At 35.2% G+C, this 27,882-nt stretch overlaps 2 protein-coding genes across 4 annotated transcripts in view; both read left to right on the top strand.

Annotated features, from left to right (window-relative positions):
- The window catches only part of LOC120628077 (flotillin-2), a 295,888-nt gene that overhangs the window by 258,847 nt on the left and 9,159 nt on the right, over positions 1-27,882 (top strand). Inside the window, exons 1-2 of one of the 3 annotated variants that reach the window (XM_039896285.1) lie at positions 19,381-19,397; positions 25,214-25,467. The exons of 1 other annotated variant lie outside the window; for it this stretch is intronic. In XM_039896285.1, coding sequence (XP_039752219.1) covers positions 25,458-25,467 — 10 coding nt within the window. In that variant the 5' untranslated portion in view covers positions 19,381-19,397; positions 25,214-25,457. Of the gene's footprint in view, positions 1-6,239; positions 7,392-19,380; positions 19,398-25,213; positions 25,468-27,882 lie in introns of those variants that run through there. One more of the 3 variants, XM_039896284.1, reaches the window with a different exon arrangement.
- On the top strand, positions 2,113-5,107 carry LOC120628072 (cytochrome P450 6B2-like). The gene is made up of 2 exons (XM_039896278.1): positions 2,113-3,510; positions 3,617-5,107. Exons 1-2 carry the CDS (start codon positions 2,121-2,123, stop codon positions 3,784-3,786), a joined length of 1,560 nt encoding a protein of 519 aa, XP_039752212.1. The 5' UTR covers positions 2,113-2,120; the 3' UTR covers positions 3,787-5,107.

Below are 27,882 nucleotides of genomic sequence, written 5' to 3'. Positions count from 1 at the left end.
ATTATATCTATCTTTATTCAATTTTACTTAATTCATAAGTTCTTAAAAAAGAAATATTCAAATAGATATATGTGTAAATTAGTTGAAAAGTTCCTAGGAAAGGAAGGATTTCCAGGAAGTTACCCAAGGAGGATTTCCTCAGGAGCCCCCAAATAGATCTTCACCAAATTGAAATAGGACCACCTAGTAGCTATGCCATACCAAACACAAAAATAATTATCAAAATCTGGGAATAATTGGCGATGTAATCGCGTGAGAAATACGAAGTAAAAAAACATACGGTCGAATTTATAACCTCGTCCCCTTTTTTTAATCGGTTAAAGAGTTGCAAGACTAGCATTTCTTAAGTTTTGAAAAACCTGCAGATGCTGCACAGACGCATTCTGTTGGTGAATTTGGATTTAGTTTGAAAAAACTGGTTGGCATAACAGCGAAACATATAACTTTTGTAAAACAACAACTGCTAGTGTTAAATCAATTAATAACTTCTCTTCGACATCAATAAAAATTATTGTATTTCAACACTATCATCATTACCATGCAAAACATTTATGTAGATCTGTTTACAAAACATTATCTGTATCTCACATTTTAAACATACCTCAATAAGCTTCCGACCCCAAGTGCCTGCATAGGACAATTCAAGGCCAGATTATTTTGACCCCATTTGGCCTTAATTTAAACATGGCTGATTTTATGGCTATAATTCATCGAACACTAATATTTTTTTTTTATTATTAGTTTATCGCAACTTCTGCAATATTTCTGCAGGAGTATTGATCTCTGGAAAAAGTTTTGGACTTAAAGTTTTTCATGATAATTATCATTACTATCAACCCATTAACGGCCCACTACAGGACACGTGTCTCCTCTCAGAATGCGAAGGGTATGCAGTAGTAACATTATCTTTAATAACGTAGAGAACATTATCTATAGAGAACTTTTAGGCAGGCAGGTTTTCTCACGATGTTTTCCTTCATTTTATTTTTCTTTTTAATGCACAACCAAATGTTTGCTTAAAAAATGGCTGATTTAATACTAATGCAACGTTAAAGCGAGTGATATTCGATTGCTCAAACTAAAAACTTATAACTACGCAAATTGTTCTGCAATAGGCTATCGCCATTGTAATTCAAAAAACTTGCCTTATAACAATTTAATAGAGTGCAGAACCCTTTGTTAAAAATACCTCCGATCACCCGGGAAACATAAAAAAACCTAGCCAGGTTTAAGGTGAAAATCTGATCAGTGTTTTCATAGATTAGCAAATGGAACAATTTACGCAGTAGACAATTTATATTTGTAGATTATAACTATATAAATATAATATGTTGTGTCACTCGAGAGTTCAGTATAGTATCAATTCATATCTAAACAAATAATTCAAAGTAATTGATATATAGGGTGCCCACACGGTTAGGAAATGGTTCGAGTGTTTTTAAAGTGAGAAAAGGAAATTGTAAAAGCTCATTACGTGTAATAAAAAATAGGGTAACTAACCTATTAGTTCGTAATTCGTAGTTCGAACACATTTTGTCAATAAAGTACATCATACTCGTAGGTACCATAGTAATATAAAGGTATCAATATAAGTATAAATAAATTAAGGCCTTACATTTATTAAGAGGTCCCCGCGACTTGGTATGCGTAAAACTTTTGGTAGGTTTCCCATACAAATTTTCCCTCTACTTTCCGTCACAATAATCCACGACTGACCGCATCATCTCGCACGAACTATCTGAACTATCAAATGCAAACAAATTTTAGACAGACTGGTGATTTTTTTAATTTCAAGTCACAAGTTAGTCCTTGACTGCAATATCACCTGGTATTAAGTTATGATGCAGTATTAGATGATAACGACTTGCCTGTTACGGGACCTATCCTATAACTACAAAAAAATCGGTGCACAGAAATAAAAAAAACTAATGAAGAAAATCCACTCTTTTAGATGTCGGTTAAAAAGATCGGACGGTAAATCTAGCAATAAAAATAATTTCCTCAAATCTTGTTGTATTGTTTGGTTCACCTACAACAGTCTTAAGATATTGATATGTAAATAAGTATATATTCATGATGTTTAAAGCAATATTTTGCACTTTACTTGTGAACTGTACAAAATGAACGCCTTATGTCTGTTTTCTACTATTGTGTTTTCTCTCTTATGTATACTTTATTATTTAATAAGTAAAAAACGTAATTATTGGAAAAAGAGAAAGGTGCCGCATCTAAAACCATCAATATTTTTTGGAAATTATAAAGATTATATTACATTAAGAAAATATTCACCGAAGATTACACAAGAAATATGTCAAAACTTTCCCGATTCCCCGTACGTTGGGGTGTACTATGGAACAGAACCAGCTCTCGTAATACAGGATCCTGAAATGATCAAACTCGTCTTGGCAAAGGACTTCTACTATTTTAACAGCAGAGAAGTCGCAGATCATACACATAAAGAATTAATCACTCAGAACATGTTCTTCACCGGTGGCGATAGATGGAAAGTTCTTCGACAAAACTTAACCGCTCTGTTTTCATCGGCGAAATTGAAAAACATGTTTTACTTAATTGAAAACTGTGCCACGCAGTTGGAAAAAGTAATCGATGAGGATTTAAAATCGAGTAAAACAAATGTGATTGAAATAAAGTCTCTTCTGTCGAGGTATACCATGGACTGTATAGGATCTTGTGCGTTTGGAGTAGACACAGGCACCCTTGCTGGCAAAGATATGCACAGAAATCCATTTACAATAATGGGTGACAAACTATTTGATATTACCATTTCTGGTGCCCTGAAAATGATCGGTCGAGCAATGTGGCCTGCGGCATTTTATGCATTCGGCTTAAAATGGTTTGGTGATGACATAGTCAAGTTCTTCGATCGATTGTTAAAAGGTGTATTCGCAGATCGTTCTTATAAGCAATCGTCGAGAAACGACTTTGTTGATTTCGTTTTGGGTTGGAAACAAAAGAATAATTTAATTGGAGACAGCGTAAAGAATTTCAAAACGGGTATGAAGTCTACTATTGCTCTCGAGGTAAACGACGATTTGCTTGTGGCACAGTGCATTTTATTCTTCGCTGCTGGTTTTGAAACGACAGCTACGACAACCGCTTTTACATTTTATGAACTGGCGAAACATCCGAGTGCTCAAGCTCGAGTTATTGAAGAGGTTACCGATTACTTTGACCGTCATAATGGCAAAGTAGAATATGAATGCATCAATGAAATGCCGTACCTTCAAGCTTGTATTGACGAAACTCTTCGACTGTATCCAGTTTTGGGAAATTTAACAAGGGAAGTCGTAGAGACATACACTCTACCAACTGGTTTGCGCTTAGAAAAGGGCGACCGTATACATATACCGGTATATCACATTCATCACAGTCCACAAAATTTTCCGGAGCCAGAGGAATTTCGTCCTGAAAGGTTTTATGGTGCAGAAAAGCAAGCTATCAAACAGTTCACCTACATACCTTTTGGTGAAGGACCTAGAATTTGCATGGGTAAATTTTTGAACTAATTTTATTAGACCTTAATATTCCACGATTTTCTAAAATAAGAGTATTCTGTTTTTCACTTCATTCCTGAATCTGTCTTTATTATTTTCAGGTCTTCGTTTTGCGAGGATGCCAATAGTGGCTGGATTACTTACTATTTTAAAGAAATACAGGGTGGAGCTAGCTGATGATATGCCTAGAAATATTAAATTTCAACCGAGATCGTTTGTCACACAACCGATGGGTGGTATAAGCCTTAAATTTATTGCTCATCAAGCCTAGTATCAAAAACAACCTATTTTCCCTTGCGAAGTAAATTTTTATCTATTTAAATGAGCAGTTTTTGTATGTCTAATATTCCGTGTATCTCAGAAACGGCACTATCATTGTTTGGTTGTACTTTTTTAAAATTTAGATAAGGTTTTGCTTCTTAAGTAATTTCATATAGATAGGTGTTCTTTATTGTTTTTATTATCTCTTAAATGTCTAATGCTCCTAATATTGCGATGAAAATTAAAATTTAGAAAAAATTTTGCTTCTTGGGTTTGTACATTTATCCTTACATGATAATACATATTATAAAGCAAAGGCCCCCTCTGCGCATGTCTGTCTGTCTGGGCGCAAAAGACTCAAAACGACTGGACTGATTTTCATATGGTTTTTACCAATGGAGTACAGAGTGATTCATGAGGAAGGTTTTAATGTATAATTCATTATGTTTTTCTGTAAATAGGCTGAAATATAACGATGATTGTTATTGATGTTGGAAAAAATCATGCCGACTGGGAGCTTTACTGGCGTGATCCGCGAAAATTATTAATTATGTATAAAATTAATGAACTACATGTTTGAAGTAATCATCATTGCCGACGAAGATGTCGGCGAGGCTATATATCTATATCTAACTATCATTGTTAAGTCTCAATAACCAAATTTTTAATTAGAGCTGTGGTTGAATCAAATGATGACGATCCTATTATAATTAACTTTGTAAATTCCTCATTAAATTATTCAAATTACCCATCTTTTAGATATTACGACGGGTATGAGAATGCTCAAAGTCAAAAAAAATGCAGCGGTGTAAGCCAAACAGACCCCTGGCAGACCATTAAATACAGAGGTACTTACACCTCTAACAGTATTTTGTATTGGACCAACAGAAAGCTTTTTTAGATTAGAGATCCTTAATAAAATTGCAATAATGAGTGTTTGGTGTGGAGTATAAGGATTGAAGACCCACAAAAGTAAATCCACATCACCCATCCAACTGTATGCATTTAACAGTAGTTTTCATGTAAAATTTAAGATATTTGAATAAAAACTTTGAATTACCGAGAGACCATAGTTTAGAGCCAATTTAAGAGTTTAATAAAAAAAACCTACCTAAAATCTGCACTGGGTAGTTAGCAGGTAGTTAAAATAATAACATAATTAGAAATAGACATAACTGACACATATTATTATATATAAATAGTAATTGTTGGAAATTATAGTGTTTACTAAGCACATACCTATTACCTAGCGAATAAGGCAAAGATCTCATTACAACGACTCTGATGCTGTTTTTTTCTATATTATAAAATACAACGTGAAATGAAGTTCATTTGGTGTTGGTTTTAATGTCACTAGTTGCGTTTGGAATTTTCTTAATAATTCAAACCCCAGACTGCGTCACTCTTAAACAAAACTGGTAAAAAAGGTTTTAAATCTCATGCCAATTATCATTTGAATGCATTAAATTGCAAAGAGAATGTAACTTTTCGTCCACAACACGAAACGTGCTGAGTATCACGTAGGCCACTATAACCGATTCCGGGGCAAGAGACTGTCTTGTTATTACAGGAAAAGGCATGACTGGAACATAACGTAGGTACTACTAACGAGTCTTCGTCTATCTAGATAACAAGAAACGTGTATAGGCCGTATAATGAAACAGGGTTAAGCTATAAGCATATTCATATGTTATATTAGTTCTCGAAACGATATTTATTTAATCTTAAAAAAATTGAATAACCGATTATACATCAATCTGCTAACTTTATATATACTATGCGTAACTAACTTATATTATGCATATTAAAACAAAACATTTATATATAAAAAAAAATACCAACTAAATATTTTAATTACTTCTTAAACTATTCATTGATTAAATATTATTTATTGGAACATTCGTGAAATCCTAAAGAATTTAATAAAATGTCCGGCATGTATCAAGTTGTAGTTCTCAAAAGTTTAATTATATACCAAGTCTTTTTTTTTTTATTTCAAGTAGAAAGTAGAACAAGCTCTACTGTTTTGAAGGCAGATTCAACCGAGAAGAAGCCAGAGAGAAACTTGCCAATTGCGCTATTCCAACAATGCGATGCAATTCTTTGAATATAATTAATTTGGCCAGATCCCGTTGACTCGAGGTTTTAGAAAAAAATGTTTGTATAATTCACATTGCGGAATCGGACGGAAGTCTAATGCTTTCTCAAGCGACTAATTCGAAAAGATTTATAAGATTAGATGTTAAATATGGTTTTAATAGTTTAGTTAGAATCTTACTTAACGATACTTTTAGAATATGAGTTAAGAGCGTTGTTACTTCAGGTGCTGTAGATTAATTTATAATATCGTGAGGATTAATCTTTTCAAATTATGAAAAATTATGGTGCAAGTAGGTAATATTAGTGTATGGTGTAATTATAGTTGAAGTAGAACTTTTTGAGACAGAGCTCGTCCGTGGAAGTACTCCACGCTTATTTCTTTCGCAAAGCAGCATTGTTCCAATGCTCCGAAGGGTGTGGTTGTCGGTGCAATTACAGGCACACGCATCAATAATAATAATAAATTGATTTGATCCATTATGGTGAAAACATTACAAATACAAATTTTATATAATTTATCTAAAATACAGTATTTCTTTGATAGACACAGTGCGTCACGTTGCACGACGTGTTCCTTGATGGTTTTTCGATAACCAACAGAGTTAAGAGTTTGCACAAAAAGTTGCAATAATATTTTTATAAACAACATCTTTAGGTCTTCATAAATTGGAGAGGTATACACGGTACGAATTTGAATATAGCAATCCAAGCCTAGAATATAAAAGATCTCTTACGAACATTATTATGAACTATGTACAAGTACGCTTTACTTTTTCATGAATTTGTATTATCATCATAGTTTCAACCGACAAACGCCTACTGCTGGACCTAGATATTTCGTAAGGACTTCCTCACTCCAAGATACTGTGCTAAATTAACCAGCGATTCCCTGCGAATCTGTATATATCGTCTGCTCACCTAGTGGTTTCTACCAACACTGCGCTTTCCAGGATTTAGTCGCCACCCCGGAACCATGAGACCCAAACGCGCATCGGGTCTTGAATTAACTCTTGATACTTATATTCTTGTCTTACTATGAATTTTAATTAAACGGAATTAGAAAAATAAATTCTATATTGCATCAGGTGTTTTTGAAAAGTACCGTAAACGCCAGAGGCGGGCAAACCTCTGAGTTGTATACTAAAGAAGTCGCTAGAAAACCCATTCGGTCACAGCCATTCGTACGTTGTAGTGGTACTTACTGCTTTGTAACAGTTCAAGCTTTTAGTTATTTGTATCAAAATCGTATTGCTATCAAAACTTAAATTTCGAATATAAAGGTCTATTATTTGTTGTTTTAGTAATCTGTGACTAAGTAAGTTCTGAAATTAAACGATCAATAATAGAATAAAAATTTAAGAAAAGTTGTAAAGTGATATTCTGTATTAACTAGTAGTGTTGTGGCACAAGTTTTCCTCTGTCTTCCATTCATTCAATATCGGTCATGTCGCTGCTATGGATGGGTGCTTTTAGTCTTGGATTGACAGTTGGAGCTACTTATGCTGTCATTAAAAGGTGAGCTGTATTTATACTCTAGGTCAACTGCGTATACCTTCTCAATAAAATACCGTATTCCTACCGTACCATAGTCATGATGTTACGGAGTTAACTCTATATAAACTGTTTCACAAAAAAACATTTTATATCATAGGTTTTTTTTCGGATTTAAGATTCGTGTAATAGTATTTTTTTTAAAGTTTCATTGTTTAATATGCACTAGGTACATGAGTATTAAGTTTGCATCGTTATCATATTAACTAAAGTCCCATACTTGAGAGCAAAGGTCTCTATTGTCGCAGACCTTAGACCCACCTTCCTGATCCAATGTAGGTTGGTGGGCTTAAGTCTACTACCTTTTGCTAAGGGTGTATTAGTTACAGTGGTAATAACCAGCGCCTATGATGTAGCTAATGCGTTATGCAAAAGTAAAAGGGTTAAGGTAACAGTATTACTTCTAAAACCAGTTACCCATCCTAAAAACTTGGGTCATCGTTTGCTTTACCAAAGGAATCTCATTACTTTCCATAGCAAACCTAGATCATACATTCTGTAAATTAAGTAGGTATGTATTGATTATTCATACATATATTTCAAATATAGAACGTGAATCCCATAGGTAATAAATAACCCTACTTACCTTGAGGTTAATGATAATGATAATGACGATGAACCTTATAGATTTAATAATACCTATAAAAGCGTTAGCTTTGTTAGGAGAACTATTGTTGAAAGTTTCGAAGAGAATGTTCTCGACTTTTAGAATATAGGTCAGGGCACAGTAACATTGCTTCAGTTTCATTCATTCTTATTACTAACATCACTCAAGCATTCGAACGACTAAGAGATTCTTTTGTGAGAAGTTATTAACTATCACACCTGTGTTTGTGTTTATGAAATTGCAGCAAAAAAAAGTCTTGTTTGGTGGTTTTTTTTAAAGTAATAATTGACGGACGGCCCAAGATGAGTGCAGCTCTGTGTCCATTAATCTGAGGCGTAACGCCGCATGCATATAAATTTTTTCTCATTTCTGTTATAACACAGACCATTTAGTACTCAGCGTTTTATAACATGATTCTGAAGATAATTTTGTTTGCCAATTAACATTTTTTTTGTATGCTTGCAATCAGGTGATGCCGCTTTCATCTCACACAAGATACAATAGTAGTTGTTCAATTGTAAAATGTTAATTTTGGAAAAGTGAAATTGATGAGAATTTTGACGGCCTTATCTTCTCAGTTATAGAATCTGTTTTCAATCTTATTAAGATTCCCTATGAACAGACAAATTTGATGTTTCAAAGGCATTCGTATCACAAGTCAGTTAGTTAGTTACAGGTTTTTATAAGGGATTGTCGTTATAGCAGAAATCTCTATCATCAAAATGACCTATTAATTAATATGGTCCTAAAAGAAAAAGACTTTTTGTAAAGTGTTCCTTATTTGAAGATCAACCAATGAGAAGTGTCTTAGGTTCCTTCTATAAATAAATTAACCATAAATTACTATCCACGATTTTAGTCCTCAACGCAGTCAGTAAGGTGTTATACGTGGGACTGCTTTCTGTCTATCATCGTTTTTGCGTCGCCCTAAAACGTATGAACTGATTTCTCATTATTAAGTTTTTTTTTCAGAATTGTGATCCTTAATTGCAGGAAGTCATGTAAATCGTAAGTGACACCTAGTTAAGAGTAGTAAACCTACAGGTTCTTAGATCGTGTATGTTAAAGTTCGTGACCTTCACTTCACTGCGAAAGTTTATTGACTTTGTGGGTCTTTTCTGAATTGTTTATGTTTTTATTTTCAAAGAATTTGCGTGGTCATACACATTGCTTGGCCATTCACAGGGAAAATTCTGCCAGCATCATATGAGTATATTATAATAATATAAGGTTTTATTGAGATTCTCTTCATTTGTATTTACAATGTACCTTAACTTAAATAGTAGATATTATCAGCAACTGCATGTGTTTGTCTAAAGACATTTCAGCATCACAGAAGTATTCTGCGTTGATTTCGAAGACTTTTCATAATTTATTTAGTTTTATTTTGGTGCATAGGTTATTTTAGGAAATAAATATTTTAATGAATTCTTAAGGGCATGTATTGATTCACTATGTGAAAAGTACCTAATTAAAAATTCCTTCTTACTATATAGACATAATGTCTGGTGTATATAAATACACCTTTATAATCGTTACCACATTATCAAGTATTTATCTGGCACAGAGTCTATTCTGGTATGTAACTGTTCTAGATACAAACGGAGGGGTTGCAGATACAAACAGTAGGTAGGTAGCTATTTACGTGTTACATGTTTACTGAGAGGTTTTGTTATCTTTATTGCATACATGTATCCGTGTACTGCCAACTATATCTGATTATAAAACAGAAAATGTATATCAAACTTTATTGTATTTTCGATACAATACACTTTAGTCCAACCATGCCTTGCTGAGTGAATATGATATTTGTCCACGCTTAACATAATGGATGTCTATGACGTGCTTTTTATATCCCCGTAGTTCAAAAATAACTTCATCGATAATTAATTACGTTACGACCATATTTTATGCCCTGACAAAAGTTATAAGGGCGTAAGCTCAAGTAAACAGTTCGTTTAAAATTCAAGAAACGTTTAGGTTTTTTATTGGCTCAACGCGGACAAAATAAGTCAATATTTAGCGAGACTTGTTAAAACTCTGCCATATCAATACCACGCACTTCTGTCCACAACATTATCATCGTGACATAACAAATGTCGGTTCCGAAATTTTTAAATGTATGTATAGTGTAAATAATATATATATATATATATATATATTTTATACACTTTATTGTATACATTAGTATATATATATAAAAGTTTTACAAAGATACAATAACAAAATATAAGGCAGGTACAATGGGCGCACTTATCGCTAACAACCGATCTCTACCAGGCAACCTATCACAGAATCAAGAGAAATGTTATAGGATAGAATATACTAGTGCTAGTTAATGACCATAAGCATAAGCTAGCAATAACATAGCAATAAGCATAGACATAGCAAAGCGTGCACGGGTACAACTTGTCTTATACTATAATGATTCCATATCATAACAAATATATTTTACATATCAAGCCGTGAACTTGGTATACAGACGCGACCTGGTCTTGTATACGTCATGTTTAGCACATTTACGGTTGTAAACATGATTCTTTATATCTCTGTACCGCATAGTAGTGCTAGTGAATGACGATAAGTTAGCAATAAGATAACAATAATCATAGACATAGCGAAGCGTGCACGGGTGCAAATTGTATTTTATATAATAACTATTGCCCGTGACTTCGTCTGCGTTTGATTTAGTTTTCTGATGTGGCATTCAATTTAGTTGTAGTTCTAAAATAAATTATAGTATTCAGTATAGCTAAGCCGTAAATGAGGGGTTTGCTGCTGTCCGCTGAGGAGTTCTGTCCTCTATCTCCAACCACATTCATCAGATCTACACAAGTTTGGGCAAAATTAAACACATATTATTTTTGTACTGTAGAGGTTACAGTACAAAAATAATTATTTAAATCGGTTAAAATTTGTCGAAGTTATGGTGTCAAATCGTCAAACACATTCATCCCCTCTCCCAAAGGAACCGAGCTTAGTGTCGGGATAAAAAGTATCCTATATTACTTCTAACACTTCCAAGAATATGTGTACAAAGTTTCATGAGGATCAGTTAAGTAGTTTTTGCGTGAAAGCGTAACAAACAAACATACATTCACATTTATTATATTGATTATGATTACGTATCACATAAATTAAACGTATCAAGCCTTGATCCGTGAACTTCATGTCATGTCTACGTTTGTTAAGGCACATTTACGATTGTAAACATTATGCTTTTTATCTCTGTACCAACGAGGGATAGTTTATGGCAACTCAGAATTTGATTTCTTTGTCGTTGGTGGTAAAAGGGTTAGGGTTTTGTGAATAGGATAAATGACAAGACTCAACCAATGTCAATGATTTTTAGAAACTCTAGTTCCTCTATTACAATTCATTAATAATTTTGTTGTATTTAAACAGAAGACTGAAAAGCCATTGGGCCATAATTCCTTTCCCCCAAAAGGTGGCCAGATTACATATCAGCGTGTCAGTATCGTGGCAAAATCTGTTCGAGAGACTTACGTCTGTTAGGAGGCATAAGCTGTGGCTAGTTACAAATATCGAAGAGTCGGTAAACGATTGTGCGTTTCGGTACGATGGCGCCAATTAAGGGTTCTTATGGGTTTTAATATGACAGCCATACCTCTAACACCATTGCCATCTTAGACTGGATGATCTTTTATTACCAGATGAGATTGCAGTCGAGGGCTAGCTTGTATCGTCATAAAAAAGTATAGCAGTGGATGGATGTTGTGGCTGAGATGAATTTTTTTCAGGTAGCTACTCCGCTAAGATAACAATCAGCTTTAATAGAGGTAGATTCTTTTAAAATCCTTACCACAAAAGTCTTATTACATATTTTGGGGAATATAGCTATATCATATTTAATAGATATAACGATACTAATGCTCGTTTTCACTAACGGCGAACTTTAGTAACTAACGCCTAATCAACGATTCCAAGGCATACATTTACCTTTCACCAATAGATTTTCATTAAGCAACTCATATAACCTAACTTGTCTATGAAGCTTGATACAAGTTGTGGTATTTTGTATTTGTATTATAATATATTTCATTTTTCGTATGGATATTTTTTTTTTCAACTGACACTCAGTTTAAGAGTTCCTTAAACATTACCGTCGTCGTATCGGTGTCGTAACTTTATAGGGTGCCTCACATCGTAAGCCATAATAAGATATGGTGAAATGTGTTTTCTCTACACGTCACCCAAATCATCAGGAAACCGATTTAAGAGTTTCCTAGGTTTATTGGAAAAAGGCATAATAGCCCGCGATTTTAATTATAACTAGTAATGGATAGGTGAGCAAATAGTACATGGTTAGGTAATCGACCACGTAAGGTAGACCAGACACCCCTATAGAAGTCACAGTATGTCTATAGATAGAAAGTGACCCTGTACAAGTTTAATCAGACTGGTCGATGTTACAAGCTATTCCTTTGATACCTTTCGCAACGTACACCGGGCTTTATTCTTGTACGTTTTCTACTTTAACTTCACACCGGTTTTATAAATTGTATTAACGTATTATCGATGCGTGTAAGGACTTTTCCAGCTACGGCTGCACTGACGCAGTTTATGGTTCGAAATCAAGCGCGTGATACGTTTAGAAAGTACTGTACCTTGTAGCGTCCAATGGTGCAGTATGGTGACGGCACATCAGAGTACACCTCCTCTTCTCGTGTGTGTTGTATCAGGCGACTAAGGGAGAACGGAGAACGGGCAGTAGCGTCTTCTGTGCTACGAGACTGTCTACTGCGATCACCACCCGTGTGCCCACCGTGGTAATTATGGGCAAACCCTTCCGTTGGGAGAGGCCTTTATTAATCCAGGACTGTTATACTCTATCGATGTCGATGTCTGGGGTGATATTTTTTAGGAAGCGCCAATTTCAGCACAGTTAAAATAGATTGTGCGAACTGACTAAATGAGCCCATGGGATACTGGACGCCTGGTTTTTAATCTGCTCATAGATTATCCTATTCTGTCAATAGCGTTGATAAAGATCTAATTTTGATCATTGCAGTACGGGAACTGCAAAACATTCGCGTTTAGTACTGTACTTTAAATAGTATATGATTTTCAACCATTATTTAAAAAAAAGTAATGGTTGAGAGAAAAAAAAAGTTTCACTGTCCGGTTGTAAGAGACCGGAGTTTGTGTCCGGTGCTAGGGAACACGATAGTGCTAAAATTTCGTGATCTAAATCTAATCAGTTTTGAAAATGACAAAATAGTGCCACAGGCTACGAATAATAATGGAACCCCTCATTTGCTAACAAATGCGATTAAGATTTAAACAGATGAATTTAGCTGTAACACTCACCTGGATATTGTGTGACGTAGTGTTCTGCAGCAGAAAACAGATATCGACCTCTCCCGATGTTGCCTTGAGTGTCACTTTCAAACTTTGTCGTGTGACCCTATACCGATACACCGTCGCACACTTCTTTAACCTACGAGTACGTTTGAAACTTTTACGTTTTAACATGTTGAAATGTCCGGCGGTAGGTGCCGTCCGTCGTTACGGGACTTGATATTACAGTCGGTTTGTTATATTTTTATACAATTGTCAATTCAATATATGACTACAACAAGACTTACGATGCTTCTAATTATGAAGAGTTTGCAAAATGAAAAAATTAATTTCTTTCCATTTTATCCTAAAAAATATTACTTGTCATGCTCTCTTTAATGGATAGCCGTGGAAATTTTAAAGATGTACAAACGTTTTAAGTAATTTTCTGCACAAATGAAGATTAATCATCTTTATTTGTGCCGAGAAAATTACTTAAAGGCTCTTTTCTTTTTGTTATATAAAAAGCGTTTAAACATTATCCAAGCGAAAACACACCACACAATTTTCGAGCATCTCAACGTTATATCTATTATTCGTAGTCGTCATACTAAGCAACACGAGCTCCCGGAATGGCCTCGGCGGATTTCGCTTCGCCTGAGGGAAGTCTATACAGTGTAAAATCAAAACACTTGGTGTGCGAGGCCATCGCGTGTGTGTGAAAGATGCTATAATTTTACAACCAACGTATGTTGAAATAAGTTAATAGATACAATGTATCAACTATAACACAGAGTTATGAACATACAGGATCCTCATTCAGCCATATTGCATGCACTGCATTGTGCCCGAAAACAGAGAAAACGCTTCCTCCGAGCATTTCTCACTTCACATCCGCGGAATGTTGCTAGCTCACAAACTTAACCATTTTCTCCATTTTATGGTTAACGTTTAGAACATTAGACGTAAAATAATTACTGCTAACGGCTAAATGAATGAAGTGACTTTTAGAAACACTTCTAAAGTGGAGTGTTTTATGCTTCAATGTTTGTCGTGTATACGGTTTCTGTATGTTCTTAATTCTGTGAACTATAACTACTCGAATAGGTACAAGGTATCATCATTAATAGTCTATAACAGTCACCTGCTGGACTAAAGAAACCTTCCAACGGGAGGTTTTGTCCATAATCACCACACTGGGCAGTCGGGATGGTGATCGCAGTACATAGTAGTAGTAGTAGTAGTAGTGGTGCTGCCCGTTCTCCCTTAGTTGCCTCATTCAACACCCGCGGGAAGAGGAGGGGTGGTGACTACTTCTGATGTGCCGGTAGTGCCTGGTAAGTGATGATGCAAGCATAAGTCTAAGATGGTAACGGGCTCACCTGTTAGGGGTATGGCAGTTATGTTAAACCCTGATCGGTTTCTACGCGCCATCGTACCGAAACGCTTAATCGAATTGCGGCTCGTCTTTGTCGGTAGGCCGAAGCCTCCCACCAGCCCAGAAAAAAGAAAAATCACAAAATAGAAATTCCCAATTTGCCCCTGCCGGGGATTGAACCCAGGTCCTTCACCTTTGCCTTGATTATCATCATATCGAACACCTACTCAATAAGACCCTTTTAATGAGCTCAAAAACGCTATAATACCTGCTGTAAGTTGTGGGAGAGTTGGGTAGGGTACCAACAAGGTACAGGATCATCATCATTTCCAAAACATGGTTACCTTGCGGTATGTCATGAATGAAATACCACTTATGTTACAGTAACAAGTTCTAAATTAATCGGACCATTTAAAGTTTTAATCGTCCTTGTTTCAAGAAGGCAATGAGCTTACTTATAACGTCTGAACAGATTTTCATCGATTATAGATTACGACAATCCGAGCGTTAGCTTTCATTTCATCAGTGTGCCACGTTCCCCCTTGTTTATCGAAAACCCCATTAAAGAAAATAGCATTAGAAAGATACGTGCTGAAAACCAATCGCTTCTACCCACTTTTTTGATTTCGAGATACATCACGTTCTTCTCTGCGTACAAAATACACAAATAATTCACGGTTCAAGTAAATGCCACATTAAATATATATAACAGAGCTTTTAGCATAGCTTAAACTTTAAACCATCTGCGACTGTCTGTTGCAAATGGTGAATTATTCATTATTAAACCAGTATCTATGATGTTACATAGTGGTCACATTTTTAGACGGTAGAAAGGTTAAAAAATTTTCTTCGGTCGAGTTCATGGCACTATCCAATCAAGGAACTTTACGGACACTTTACTTTATATTAAGGATTACATGTATGATAAAAAAGCTTGGGTATGAATTGCTCTAACTTCATAGCTCAATATTAAGAAGACTGTGAGATGGTGATAACAAAAAAAAACCTGGCTATGTTAGTTGTGGGCTCTTCTTAGCTTTAGTTTTAAGTTAACGAATCCAGTTATTACCGTCACTAACATAAGTGTAACATGTTAAATGTATAAACGCTGCATAAGTGCCTGTAATAAGGCCTACACGAATAAAATTTTTGAATTTTGAATTTTACTATAATCTTAAATTATTACTGGAATAAGCAATATATAGTATGTTCCAAAAAAGTACTAGTAAGTATACTATTAACCGTTAAACACCTATAGTCTATACAATTCTTTATTAATGAAACTCGGCAGTCAGCCCAGATAATTTATTGGAATCCTGGCTCCTAAATTAGGAAAGCCTATGCCTTCCCAAACATTAAATTATAGTTTGTACTTGATTTTCCTAGCGGTTTCACCAGTGTTGATTACGTGCAAAATGTAATATTATTGAAATATTTTTCAGGACTGCCTGATAATTACAAACGAACTTTTCAGCTTTTTGAATATACCAATTTTATTAATATAACTCATAAATACTTTTTTATAGACTTCTTTCCGCATGGAATTTTAAAAAATTAGGAACCGAAAGCCAAATTTGTACTACCTTTCGTGGACATAACTTGAAATATTTCTTGCACATTCAATCAGAATTCTTCTTGGGGCTAATAATTATTAAAAATTTATTTCTTATCCTTAAACATAAAACCGTCTTAGTTACTTTCATAGAACTTTTTGCCCCTATTTAGTTGTAAAATTTAAATAAATCCTTTATTACACCACTATGTCCAAAATGGTGTTCCAAAATGTCCCATAAAAAGTCAGTAAGTACAAAGCGGTTTAGGTAGTTAGACAGATAGATTAACGAGCTTTTGTTAATCTATGTATATTAGAGTTTCTATTGTCCAATTAGAGCCGATGATAACCTATTACCTATTGGTTTTGTATTGATTAGGGCTCCCTTTCAAGTGGACTAAGTTCGATTCCCGACTCACTTTTCGAAAGGATGTGCGTTTTTCATAAAATTATTAAGTATAATACGTATCACTTGCTTTAACGGTGTAAAAAAACATAGTGTGGAAACATGCCTGCCTGAGAGTTCTCCATAGTATGAATTCAATTCAATTCTTATTTATGGCTTTTGTCTCTGCCAATCCAAGGCCCTTGAAGTCCATCAATCCGCACTTGTCAATAGGACTCGGTGAATTAAGGGGGAATTACCCTTCTCATTCTGAGAGTAGACTAGAGTAGACTGAGAGTACACTAGTAGTGTAGTGGGCCGGCCATGGGTTCATATTAATGATGATGATGACGGCCTAATGTTATAAAATAAACAACATTAACCAGGCTTAGACACAGAAGTCGGTGTAAATAAAGAACAATAACTCTTTTAACTCTTCTTTTTAAATTAAATTTTTTCTTTTTAATATTGCTTAATTGCTTAGTTTTGTGTTCTTTTTTTAATTAGTGTAAGGGGGCGTTCATAAAATACGTGAGATGTTTAAGGGGGGGAGAGGGTCGAGGCAAATTTCATCTAATCTTACGTGGGAAAGGGGGGGGTCTCGACAAATATCACGCAGTTTTTTCAGATTGAAACAATAAAAAATTATACTATTCTGGTTTATTGGTCTTTTTACAATAACAATGCAACGCGTTTACGTAAGAAACACACATTTTAAAATTTTCTTCATTTCAAAGATTTTTCAAAATGTCGGATAAAATCTCACGACATCTCACCAGGGGGGAGGGGGACAGAAAATTAAAAAAAACTCCTCACGTAATTTATGGACGCCTCCTAATTGGCTTCTGGCCCCTCTAATTAATAATAATAAGTCAATAAATAAATTAGGCTGTTTTATAATAAAATACGTCCATAATTATAAGATAATTATACAATTTAACTTAACCTTCTATCTTGTTACAGTAATTTTGTTCATTAGACAAGAAACTGAAGAGTTAATTATACTGTTCCCTTTAATTGCAGCATTAAGTCTTGAAACATACCTATCTTCTTTGACAACGTTAAATATGCATTGAAGCAAATTATTCCAAAGAAAATCATATCTTGCCCCGACTCGATGCAACGTCAGGTTTGCTTTCTCAGTCAACAAAGGAGTGCCAACGAACCGAATCGAAAACATAAAGGCTGCCTTACTGTTTCCTTTACCGGACTGAAATACATTAAAAATTTTAAAAATTCAAACTATCACTTGTGATAACATATTTGCTATCACAAGTACTGCCACAAGTGGTAGACACCATGAGGAAAGATACCTTCCGACTAAGAATAATTGACCACACGGCACGGCAAAAATGTATCAATTGCATGAGACATTTTGATAGACTTTCCTGTAAAATTCAAGTAGAGTAATCCCAACGTTGCTTAGACGGAACGAAACGGAAAGTACTAGCTGTTGTCCGCGACTTCGTCTGCGTTTGATTTTGTTTTTTTCATGTGGCATTAAATTTAGTTGATTTAAAAAAAAAAAAAAATCAGTACCGCTAAGCCTTAAATAGGGGGTTTGCTGCTGTCCGCTGAGGAGTTCTGTCCTCTACCTCCAACCACAGTTTGGGCAAAATTAAACACATATTGTTACCTCTATAGTACAAAAATAATCATTTTTGTACTATAACAAGTATCCTATAATACTTCTAACACTTCCAAAAATATGTGTACAAAGTTTCATGAGGATCGGTTAAGTAGTTTTTGCGTAAAAGCGTAACAAACAAACTTACATTGACATTTATAATATTAGTAGGTATGCAGAAGAATTATTTAAAGCTATACAGATACATGAAGGAATTCTTAATTTTCACTCAATATCTAATTCTTGTTTCGCGATATTACTCACATCCACAAATTCTTAACAGATTTCTAAAATTTAATTCTTCATTTGAAATGTCTTGTCGCTCCCATTTAAATTGGAAAAAGCTTCGAAGATCCGTTGATGGTGGAATACGTAAATGAAAAACATTATACTTCTTTCTAATAAATAGCTATTTGTCACTAGATACATATGATCTTTCTATGAGCGTAAGCTCAATTCAGTAGATACATACCACGTGGAAGTCGCTTTAATTATTTGTCGGTATAGTTAAAATTCAAACAATAGTTCCTACAGTTACAATGCGTGTTACAGTGACTATAGTTGTAATGCGTAGATAGTTATTTCTTCCCACTTACATTCTCCATTGTATTTCTGTTCAAATACACATTTTCCACCGAACTGTACAATTTTAATTTCGAGCAAACAGTACGATTCTGAAGGAAAAAAGAATGTAGAGACTGCTAGAGTTAGAGTCTATTCATACATATCAGGGTCAGGCTTAGCTGGAACGTTACACTGTACGTAAATTCTGCCAGGACAATGTCTAAATGCACCCAATTTATCATGTAAATCTTTAACATTTTTTATTATTTTGAGGCAGTATACAGTCAATAAAATCGGATTATACTGTCACCAGATTAGTCTCACTTATAGAAGGTGCGCCTTAAAGGCTATTTTCCGAAACACCAATGGTACGCATGCAATTCTTACTCATCCCTGATCAATGGATATTGACCCTGACACTGATAGGTCTGGATGGACCATTATTAGTGCGCGGGTCACCGGGACGCGAGAACTCAGTCCCGCCGCGATCGTCGCGAGCGGCGGGTCCCGCGATTCTGTCCCGCTTTCAGCACCATCAACACTTTCAGTTGCTGAAGTTCGTGACCTTTCAGCTATTTACATTACGTTCATCTGTTTTTGATGTTATGCATTTCGTTTACGTTTTGCCGTAATACTGTGATGTTGCGATTTGAGAAACATTTTATCGCTTTGTTGTACTGTGAAAGTATTAGCTACGTATCGATAGTAGCCTGTACGCTACAGAAAGTTTGTACTTCTGTATTCCCGTGATACTGTATCCTATTATTTATACAAAGCACTTTCCTAGTATTATTCATAGAAAGCAAGATGTTTGTAGCAATTTTGTGTAACTTTGTACGCGGTGATCTAGTTACGCGTAAAAAATTTGCGACTATAACAATAGCTACCCATTTTAAAAATTTTCTCTCGGTATTCAAGTACCGTAACTTAAGTTTACAAAAGCGATCATTATAATCCAATAACTTTTTATCAGTATGTAGAACGTAAAACATGCTACTAAGACATAAGATATCGCAGCGTGATCATATTATTATTTATTTTAATCGACGTTACTTATCATATATATATGAAATATTACATATGTATGTTTGGGTCAAATATTGAACCTATTCTATGAGCTTTGGCAGAAAATTCAAATTCACTTTGGAAATACACATTCATAGGATACTTGTTATCGCGGAAATGAAGAAATGGTTCCGTTAAGATTACACATTATATGCCTAAACAAATGCGGATGAAGTAGCGGTCACTGATATCTATCTATTCTATTAAATCCTATGTTCGGTTCAACCACTGTGCGGTTCTTGATGAATATTGGTGTATACTTAGCTTTCCCCCTGAACACCGACATTGGATACTTTTTAACCAGGATAACGTTCCTAGGAGCTGTTCACATACAGCTTCGCCGCTAAACCGCCATTGGTGAAAGTTAACATTCTGGTAACGAGTATAGGATAGTTTTTTTCCCGGGAAAATAACCCTTTACATGGGGATTAAAAAAAAGCTGGTGCAACAGCTAGTATATGTCAAAAAGCTCACCTGCCAATCTAATCAGAACAACGAAAGTACTGCCAATAAATCAATGTCTCCTTTACCAAATTACACCAGCTCTAGTGTAATCAATACACGCCATTACGAGACGTCAATCTCGAGGGATTCGGAAACCCTCTGAAAAGTTGCGGTACGACGTAAACGATCATGCGAAATGACTTCTATTGACATTGAATATGACTGATGCGAGTTTTTATATTTTACCCCGTCCTTGCTCCATCTGATATTAACATCCGTTCCTTTGGGAAAAAACCTATAACCCTATACAAATTATAAACAATTTTAAAGATGACTTTTTATCAAAATTTCAAATGAATCCATCAATTTTACGTGTTTTTCAAATGCAAGCATACGAGCATAGAGCTTTTTATAAATATTTTATACGCGTTGATTTTTAAGTGTCGACAGTCCCTTTAAGCAATATTCTCAACAATTAAAGTTAATTACACCAGTGATAAAAAAATCAAGTAGCATTTCTGATTTTTGGTTTGAAAGCAGCTGATCAAATTAAGTACTAATTCGAATATATTTTTCTGCTGCATGTATTGACACTTATTGATTGAATTGACACCGCCGCCTCACCGCGCCGCTGACACTCGATAAAGGATTCTCCTTATGTACACCAATCTTATGATTTTAATTTCTTAATATCTTTGTATAGTTTACTATTTTTTTCCAATGAATATGTAGGCATTGGATAGATTAAATGGGTAATTATTATGCGGCAAAAAAAATTATAACTAATATAACTATATATCTATAATAGAATATATCACTATTGAATCAGGTTGAAGTTGGCGCGCGCACGCAATTTTCATCGGTTACAGAATTGACATATATAATAACATGATTTGTAGCTTGAATTCTAACGGTTAGGTATACCAATATAGATAGTCATTTATTTCCCTAATACGGAACTTTACATTTATACTCTATGTAACGGCACAATTCTTAATGCGATTAAACACGATTTAGTCCTAACTAGGTACTTGCCCCGACGGTATCACGTTTAGGAGGATGTTCAATGAAATCCCATCATGTAAATCTACGATGACATAGTACTGTGGGCGGATAATATACGTGAACACTTAAGTAGATTTACCTTGAATGGGCTTAGGTAATTTTTTTAACATATATGCTCTTGACCATAATTACGCTTGATAGAGAGTAATGAATCAAACGAAGAGCTCATGTGCAATAACGGTGAAATATTCTCCCAAATTGCCGACGTACTACTTGACCGACCACTTGTGCAGTAGAATCAATACCTATAAGCTGAAATCAGAAGAGTTTTATATTACGGATCATAATTTACATTGATTGAGCTACCTAACCTGAAGGTACCTTTGAGTAACAGCAATTAAGCAGGGCTAGCGCAGGCAGAAGACAAAAATTATATCCCCCCATTATATCCCCTGATAAGGGATATAATTATCGTGTTCACCTGCTAAAGCAAGGGAACACGGGAAAAAAAACAAGCACTAAGAAGTGCTTGTTTTTTTTAATTTGGTCTACAATAAAGTGTATTTCATTCATTTCATACCTCTAAAGTCTAACTTGTTAGCAGGATAGTTAGGTACTAATATGGTTTGGGATTGCAGTCAAGGGGATCTAACTTCTTGTGGGATAAAAAAAATATTTACTGGGTTAAGAAATCTTGTTGAGGAGAAGTATAGATACTAAGACTTCATACTTCGTTAACTTATGGCCAGAAACGTACAAACTTGGGTTTATAATAGTGTCGTAAATTAACACTCCCTTTCTTTGTAGAGTTTTGAAAATTTATAACATTCGCAGTTAACCCCCTAGCTATTTACAATAAAGGAAAATGTTGTCACGCGATTGCGAACTATCACAGAATGTATTTTACGTTTGAGTTTGTTGGAAGTAGGTAATCCTGTGAATAAAACAAATAAAATGACATCGCTGCTTCCGGAAGCATATTCCAATTATAGCTTCTTTCCTGTACCTACTAAAATCACATGGTTTGATATTTTTGACACCATTATTTTAAGTATTATTAGTAATTAATTTTATTGTACAACTCAAAGCAGAGAAGCTATAACAAAGCAGCAATTTTTTTTTTTCGTGTTCTGTTTCTAATCGCCAAGTTTTCAAAGCACCTTGATGAACCTAGTTCTGATCTTTCTTATCTATTCAACAGAGACCACAGACATGGCACACACATATGCACATATGCACATATGCACATATGCACATATGCACATATGCACATATGAACGCGGAAAACCTTGATTTTCTATGCACAACTGATTTCAATTATGGAACTGTATTGGATGCTGTTTGCATTAATAAACCGGTACTTATTGGAAATATTGCGTATATCTACTTATTCCTTGATAGCTTAGTGTCAGCACTTCGGCTACACTTTCGGGGGATCGAGTTCGGACCCCGCACGCACTTTTAACTTTTCTAAATTATTAAATATCACATGTTTTAACCGTGAAGGAAAACATCGTGAGGAAACCTACATGCCTAAAAGTTCTCCATAATGTTCACAAAGGCGCGTGAAATCAACCAATCCGTATTAGGCCAGCGTGGTGGACTACGGTCTAAACCATTCTCATTCTGGAAGGAGACCGGTGTTATAGTGGGCCACTAATGTGATGTTTTTGATGATGAGGATATAATTTTATAACTTACGCGTTGGTTTAGTTGGTTTTTTTCTTCTTTTCCAACGTCATGTGGGTTCAGAATAACATATCCTCTTTGAACTTGAAGACATACATGTTGTGGTTTAGTCCGTGGCGTGCACTGCGTTTCTTACCAAGGTATGCATACAGCAGAAAAATTGCGTAAAATGGCAAAAATCCTCCTTCTATACGAGCTATATACATATATTTTAGGGTAGGCAGTGCTTTTTCACATGTATGAAGTGCACGCCACTGGGTTTAGTAGATCGCATTATAATGACGGATGATGAGATCAATATTGTTAGGAATTCAGGTTTTCTGTTATGAAATTGTCAGTACCAGCACGATATTAAGAAATACCGGATATCCACCCTCGTGCCAGCACATTTAACCGTTTTGTCCCGGTTATAAGTATTATAGTATATTATTAAAGTGTTATCAAGTGTTATATTCGTTACATCGCGCCAACCGATTGTAAATTAATTATTAAATCCCTCTCTCTGAGTCTCTCTTATGAGATAATAGGAAAATGGCATAAAACGGCAAATGTCCTCCTCCTATACGAGTTATATATCAATTTTAGGCAGTGCTTTTGTGCATGTATGAACTGCACGCCACTGTTTGTTAGGCACTATGCCATTAATATCAATAGATAGAACTATGGTGATGGTATTTGTTTATCAAATCACAATATAAAGACCTGTCTAAACCAATTCTAACTGAACATGAAGTTCGCCGCGGCCCGCGACGCGTTCTACTTCTGATAGGCTTCGCTTAGAAACTTTTATCCGCTATATACTCATAATATAGCCCGAAACAATCTCGTCGCGGCCCCCGCTTTTATTTCGCTTGCCCGACTTCTTTTGGCCGTAGCGGGTTGTTAAATAGCTTATAATCTTCAACAAGAATTGGGGTATTAAATGCAAAACATATGTTTTGCAATTTTTTTGTCTGAACGCCTTCAATTCTGGAACTACTAAGTTCCAGATTTGAAGGCGTTCAGACAAAAAAAAAAAACAATCTTGCGCTTTAATATTAGTTGAGATTCCTCTTCGGATATTGAATGAGATCGTTGAGTAGAATATGTTTATGGTATCTCTCTTAAACTGCGGAACGGCGTATCGTCAAATTGGATTGTTAGGTTAACCTTTTTGTTTTCCGTTTTATGGGAATTGGTGGGTATAATATGTAAAATTACGTTTTTCAGCTTTATTTTTATTACAAGAGAATGTTTCGAAATTTCTTTTTTTTGTATTTCGAGATTCTTCTTTTTATGATAATAAATTAGGCTTTGAAAACTTGTATAACAAATGCAGTTGTTATGTCTGTTTTTAGTTAATGTTTCGATTTAAACCACTGCTTTGATTGTAAAATTTGGTACACAAAGTTAGTTTGCATTCTAGAGATAAACATAGAATACAGTATATCCTGGGAAAATAAATGTTTCTACCAATATATGGCAAAGTTACCTATATTTGGTTTTACCGCTGCACCGATTTGGACATTATTTGGCATTAAGATTCCGTGCATCTTAGAGACGGACATAAAATACTTTGTATCCAGGTAAATTAAGGGATACCCTCGGGATTAACACTATCATATTTAATATCAGTAGCTTATCACTTTTATACATTTTATATTGCGTCGTTAACTAGAGGTTCCCCTCTAGTTAACGACACAATATTTACGGACCCACCGCGTCGCATCACCCGCCTCCGCTTGAACTTCATTCGCTCGGCTCCTAGCGTGACTTTAGCTTCACCTTCAATAATAGTATAAATAAAGATAACACTGGTAAGGGGAGGGTTAATTGCGTGTAAAGCCGCTAGCACAGCTAGTTGCTTTTGAAATACCTAATAACACTCTTGTTATCTACGATTTAGCAAACTCAATGCCATTAACAGATACACATTATGTCGCATTTTTTTCAGTATCATATTTATATCAAAACGGTATCATTCATATCATAGCTACGCAAATAGTGATAAGCTTACCCATTACAATTGCCAAACAAATATGGTTCTTCAAGCAAACGCATAAGGCCCTCGATATAATTAATCAGATGTTTATGATCTTGGCATTGCATTATACATGACAAAACAGTATATACGGTAGAACTAAACGTTTCTCACGCCACACTGGTACTTATTCAAAACACGTCGAACAGTGTACAGTTTAAAGACACATAAATCTTTTTGCTTATTGTTATAAAATAATAATTTTAATGGGACGGGACTATTATAATAAAAAAAAAGTTTATTCAATAACAATACTTAGTCTTCCGAACGGTCGTATACGTGTGTAAAATTTAGTGTTAACAATTGATAAATGTGTAGAAAGCAGCACAACTATGGAAATGCTACGGATTGCCTTAGTGCCGTTGAGTCTTACCATCGGCCTCACATATCTTAATGTTAAAAGGCAAGTATTAGATTGTTAAATTAGTATTATAAGAGACGATTGACGACCTCGCTGGTGCAGATGTGGGTGCTGTGATTTTTTAGTTTAAGGTCGATCCCCGGCTGAGGAAACTTGGGTATTTAAAATCGTTCTGGTCTGGTCTGATGTGAGTCTTCGACCATGGCTAGTTACCACCCTAACGACAGAGATGTACCGCTACGCGATTAACTGTTCCGGTACGATGTCGTGTACTAACCTATATAGGCAAGGGTTTAATATAACTGCAGTACCTCTTAACAGGTTAACCCGTAACCTCCAGGTGAGATTGCAGTCAAGGGCTAACTTTTAGTAGAATAAAATTAAAGATGACGTCCGATTGGCGCAGTGGGCAGCGACCATATTCTCTGAGTCCAAGCCCGTGGGTTCGATTCCCAAAACTGAACTTGAATGTTTTTCTGTGTCTGGGTGTTTATTTCTATGTTATTATTATTTATGTATTATTCATAAATTATTTATCAGTTACCCATACCATAAGCTACGCTTACTCTGGGGCTGGATGACGATGTGTGTATTGTCGTAATATATTTATTTATTTATCTGTATGTTATAAGTATCTTTTTATGTATATTATTCTTAAAAATATTCATCCGTCACCTTAGTACCCATAACACAAGCTACGCTTACTTTGGGGCTAGATGGCGATGTGTTTATAATGTCATAGAATATTTCTTAATTTTTTTTTTAAATTATAAAAAAGCTTCGAAATTAAGCTTAATCCATATTTCATTTACGGGGTTATCTTAACAAGAACTTAGAAGTAGCTTCTTAGTTCTTGCGACCCCTTCGCTGACCAACTTTAAGGTTATCTTCCGATAGAGTTAAACGATAGGCAAATATCGGATAAGTACCTATTTTAAGCTTCCCAAATCAAACCTAAGCCTGATTCAATTTGCGTTATGGGTCGAGTTATCTTAACTAGTACTGAGAGTGGCTTCTTGTGATTTGGCGTCCCCTCCGCAGACGAACTTTCAGTTCCGACAGAGTAAAAAAAATAGTCGCTGCTAACTTTTATTATAAAAGTTACTTGGTGTGCGCGGATGGAATGCCTTGAGTATTACGTGGAGATCATTGGTCGGTTTTTTTTAGTTTCACTACAAGTTAGCCCTCAACTGCAATCTTACCTGCAGGGCTAGAACAGGCAGGAGACAGAAATTTAATCCCCCATTATATCCCCTGACAAGGTATATTATTAACGTGTCCACCGGCCAAAGCACGGGAACAGGGAATAGGAGTAGTTTACCCCCGTTTATTTTGACGGCCGACTGGCGCAGTGGGCAGCGACCCTGCTTTCTGAGTCCAAGGCCGTGGGTTCGATTCCCACAACTGGAAAATGTTTGTGTGATGAGCATTAAGTGTTTTTCAGTGTCTGGGTGTTTATATGTATTTTCTAAGTATTTATGTATATATAATTCATAAAAATATTCATCAGTCATCTTAGTACCCATAACACAAGATACGCTTACTTTGGGGCTAGGTGGCGATGTGTGTATTGTCGTAGTATATTTTTTTTTTTTTTTTTTTATTATTACACATATTTTATTTGGATATTATTTTCACTTGTGCGCCAGTGCTCTGAGAATTGATAAAGCTGTGGGAGAAGATATATTTTTATCCTTTCCCTGGGGAGATAATGTCTTCTGACCATTCTAGCCGTGCTGGTTGTTAATGATGATATCTAAGATACTAGCGCGCTTTATTGTATTTTAATTATGTTCTGATGTATTGTTTTCACATTGTTTACAAAGCAGCGGTGTGGGTGCAAACTATTTGAGAGAACGAACGTCATACAGTAATGACAAGGTTGCTTGGAAGCAAGCCGCTCCACTTTAATCTCACACAAGGTAGAACCTACGATAGTTGCTTCGTACGAAACCACGAGAAGAGGTGGGACATATAATGTCTAATTAATATCTCACTGCTTGGGGTAGGTCTTCTCTTTTATCAGAGAGATATGGATCTTGTTCCCAGCATGCTGCTCAAATAACAAGCTTGCCTAGAAGTAAGCCACTCCGATTATATCTCACACAAGATAGAACAATGATTGTTAAATTGTAAAATGATGTTCGAAAAGAGCAACTGCTGAGTTTCTTACCGGCACGTCTCAATGGAATCTTTCTACCGGTGGTAGAGTCGCTACAAAAAGACATACTTTACGTTTCGAAAGACCTTTTGTTAGACACTAATGTAGCCTACTTTCAATAAAAAAAATTAAATTTTGAGTATACGCAGGCAAAGTCGCTAGCGGATCTAGTTTACACAAATATTTTAAAACACCTAGATGGAATACCCCACTAATATTATCCTTTTATTAACACTTAATTTAGATTTACGTAAATAATAATAATCTAATAAAATCTACAGCTACTATCCGCTATG

This window comes from Pararge aegeria, chromosome 12, assembly GCF_905163445.1.
Source record: "Pararge aegeria chromosome 12, ilParAegt1.1, whole genome shotgun sequence".
In the NCBI taxonomy this organism is placed as follows: domain Eukaryota; kingdom Metazoa; phylum Arthropoda; class Insecta; order Lepidoptera; family Nymphalidae; genus Pararge; species Pararge aegeria.
The sequence above is the reverse complement of the archived record's forward strand: the minus strand, read 5'-3'. Positions and strand labels throughout refer to the sequence as shown.

Coding starts and splice junctions, on each gene's coding strand:
- LOC120628072 (XM_039896278.1), top strand. CDS start 2,121: ATGAACGCCTTATGTCTGTTTTCTACTATTGTGTTTTCTCTCTTATGT. Junction 3,511..3,616: donor AGGACCTAGAATTTGCATGG/GTAAATTTTTGA, acceptor TATTATTTTCAG/GTCTTCGTTTTGCGAGGATG.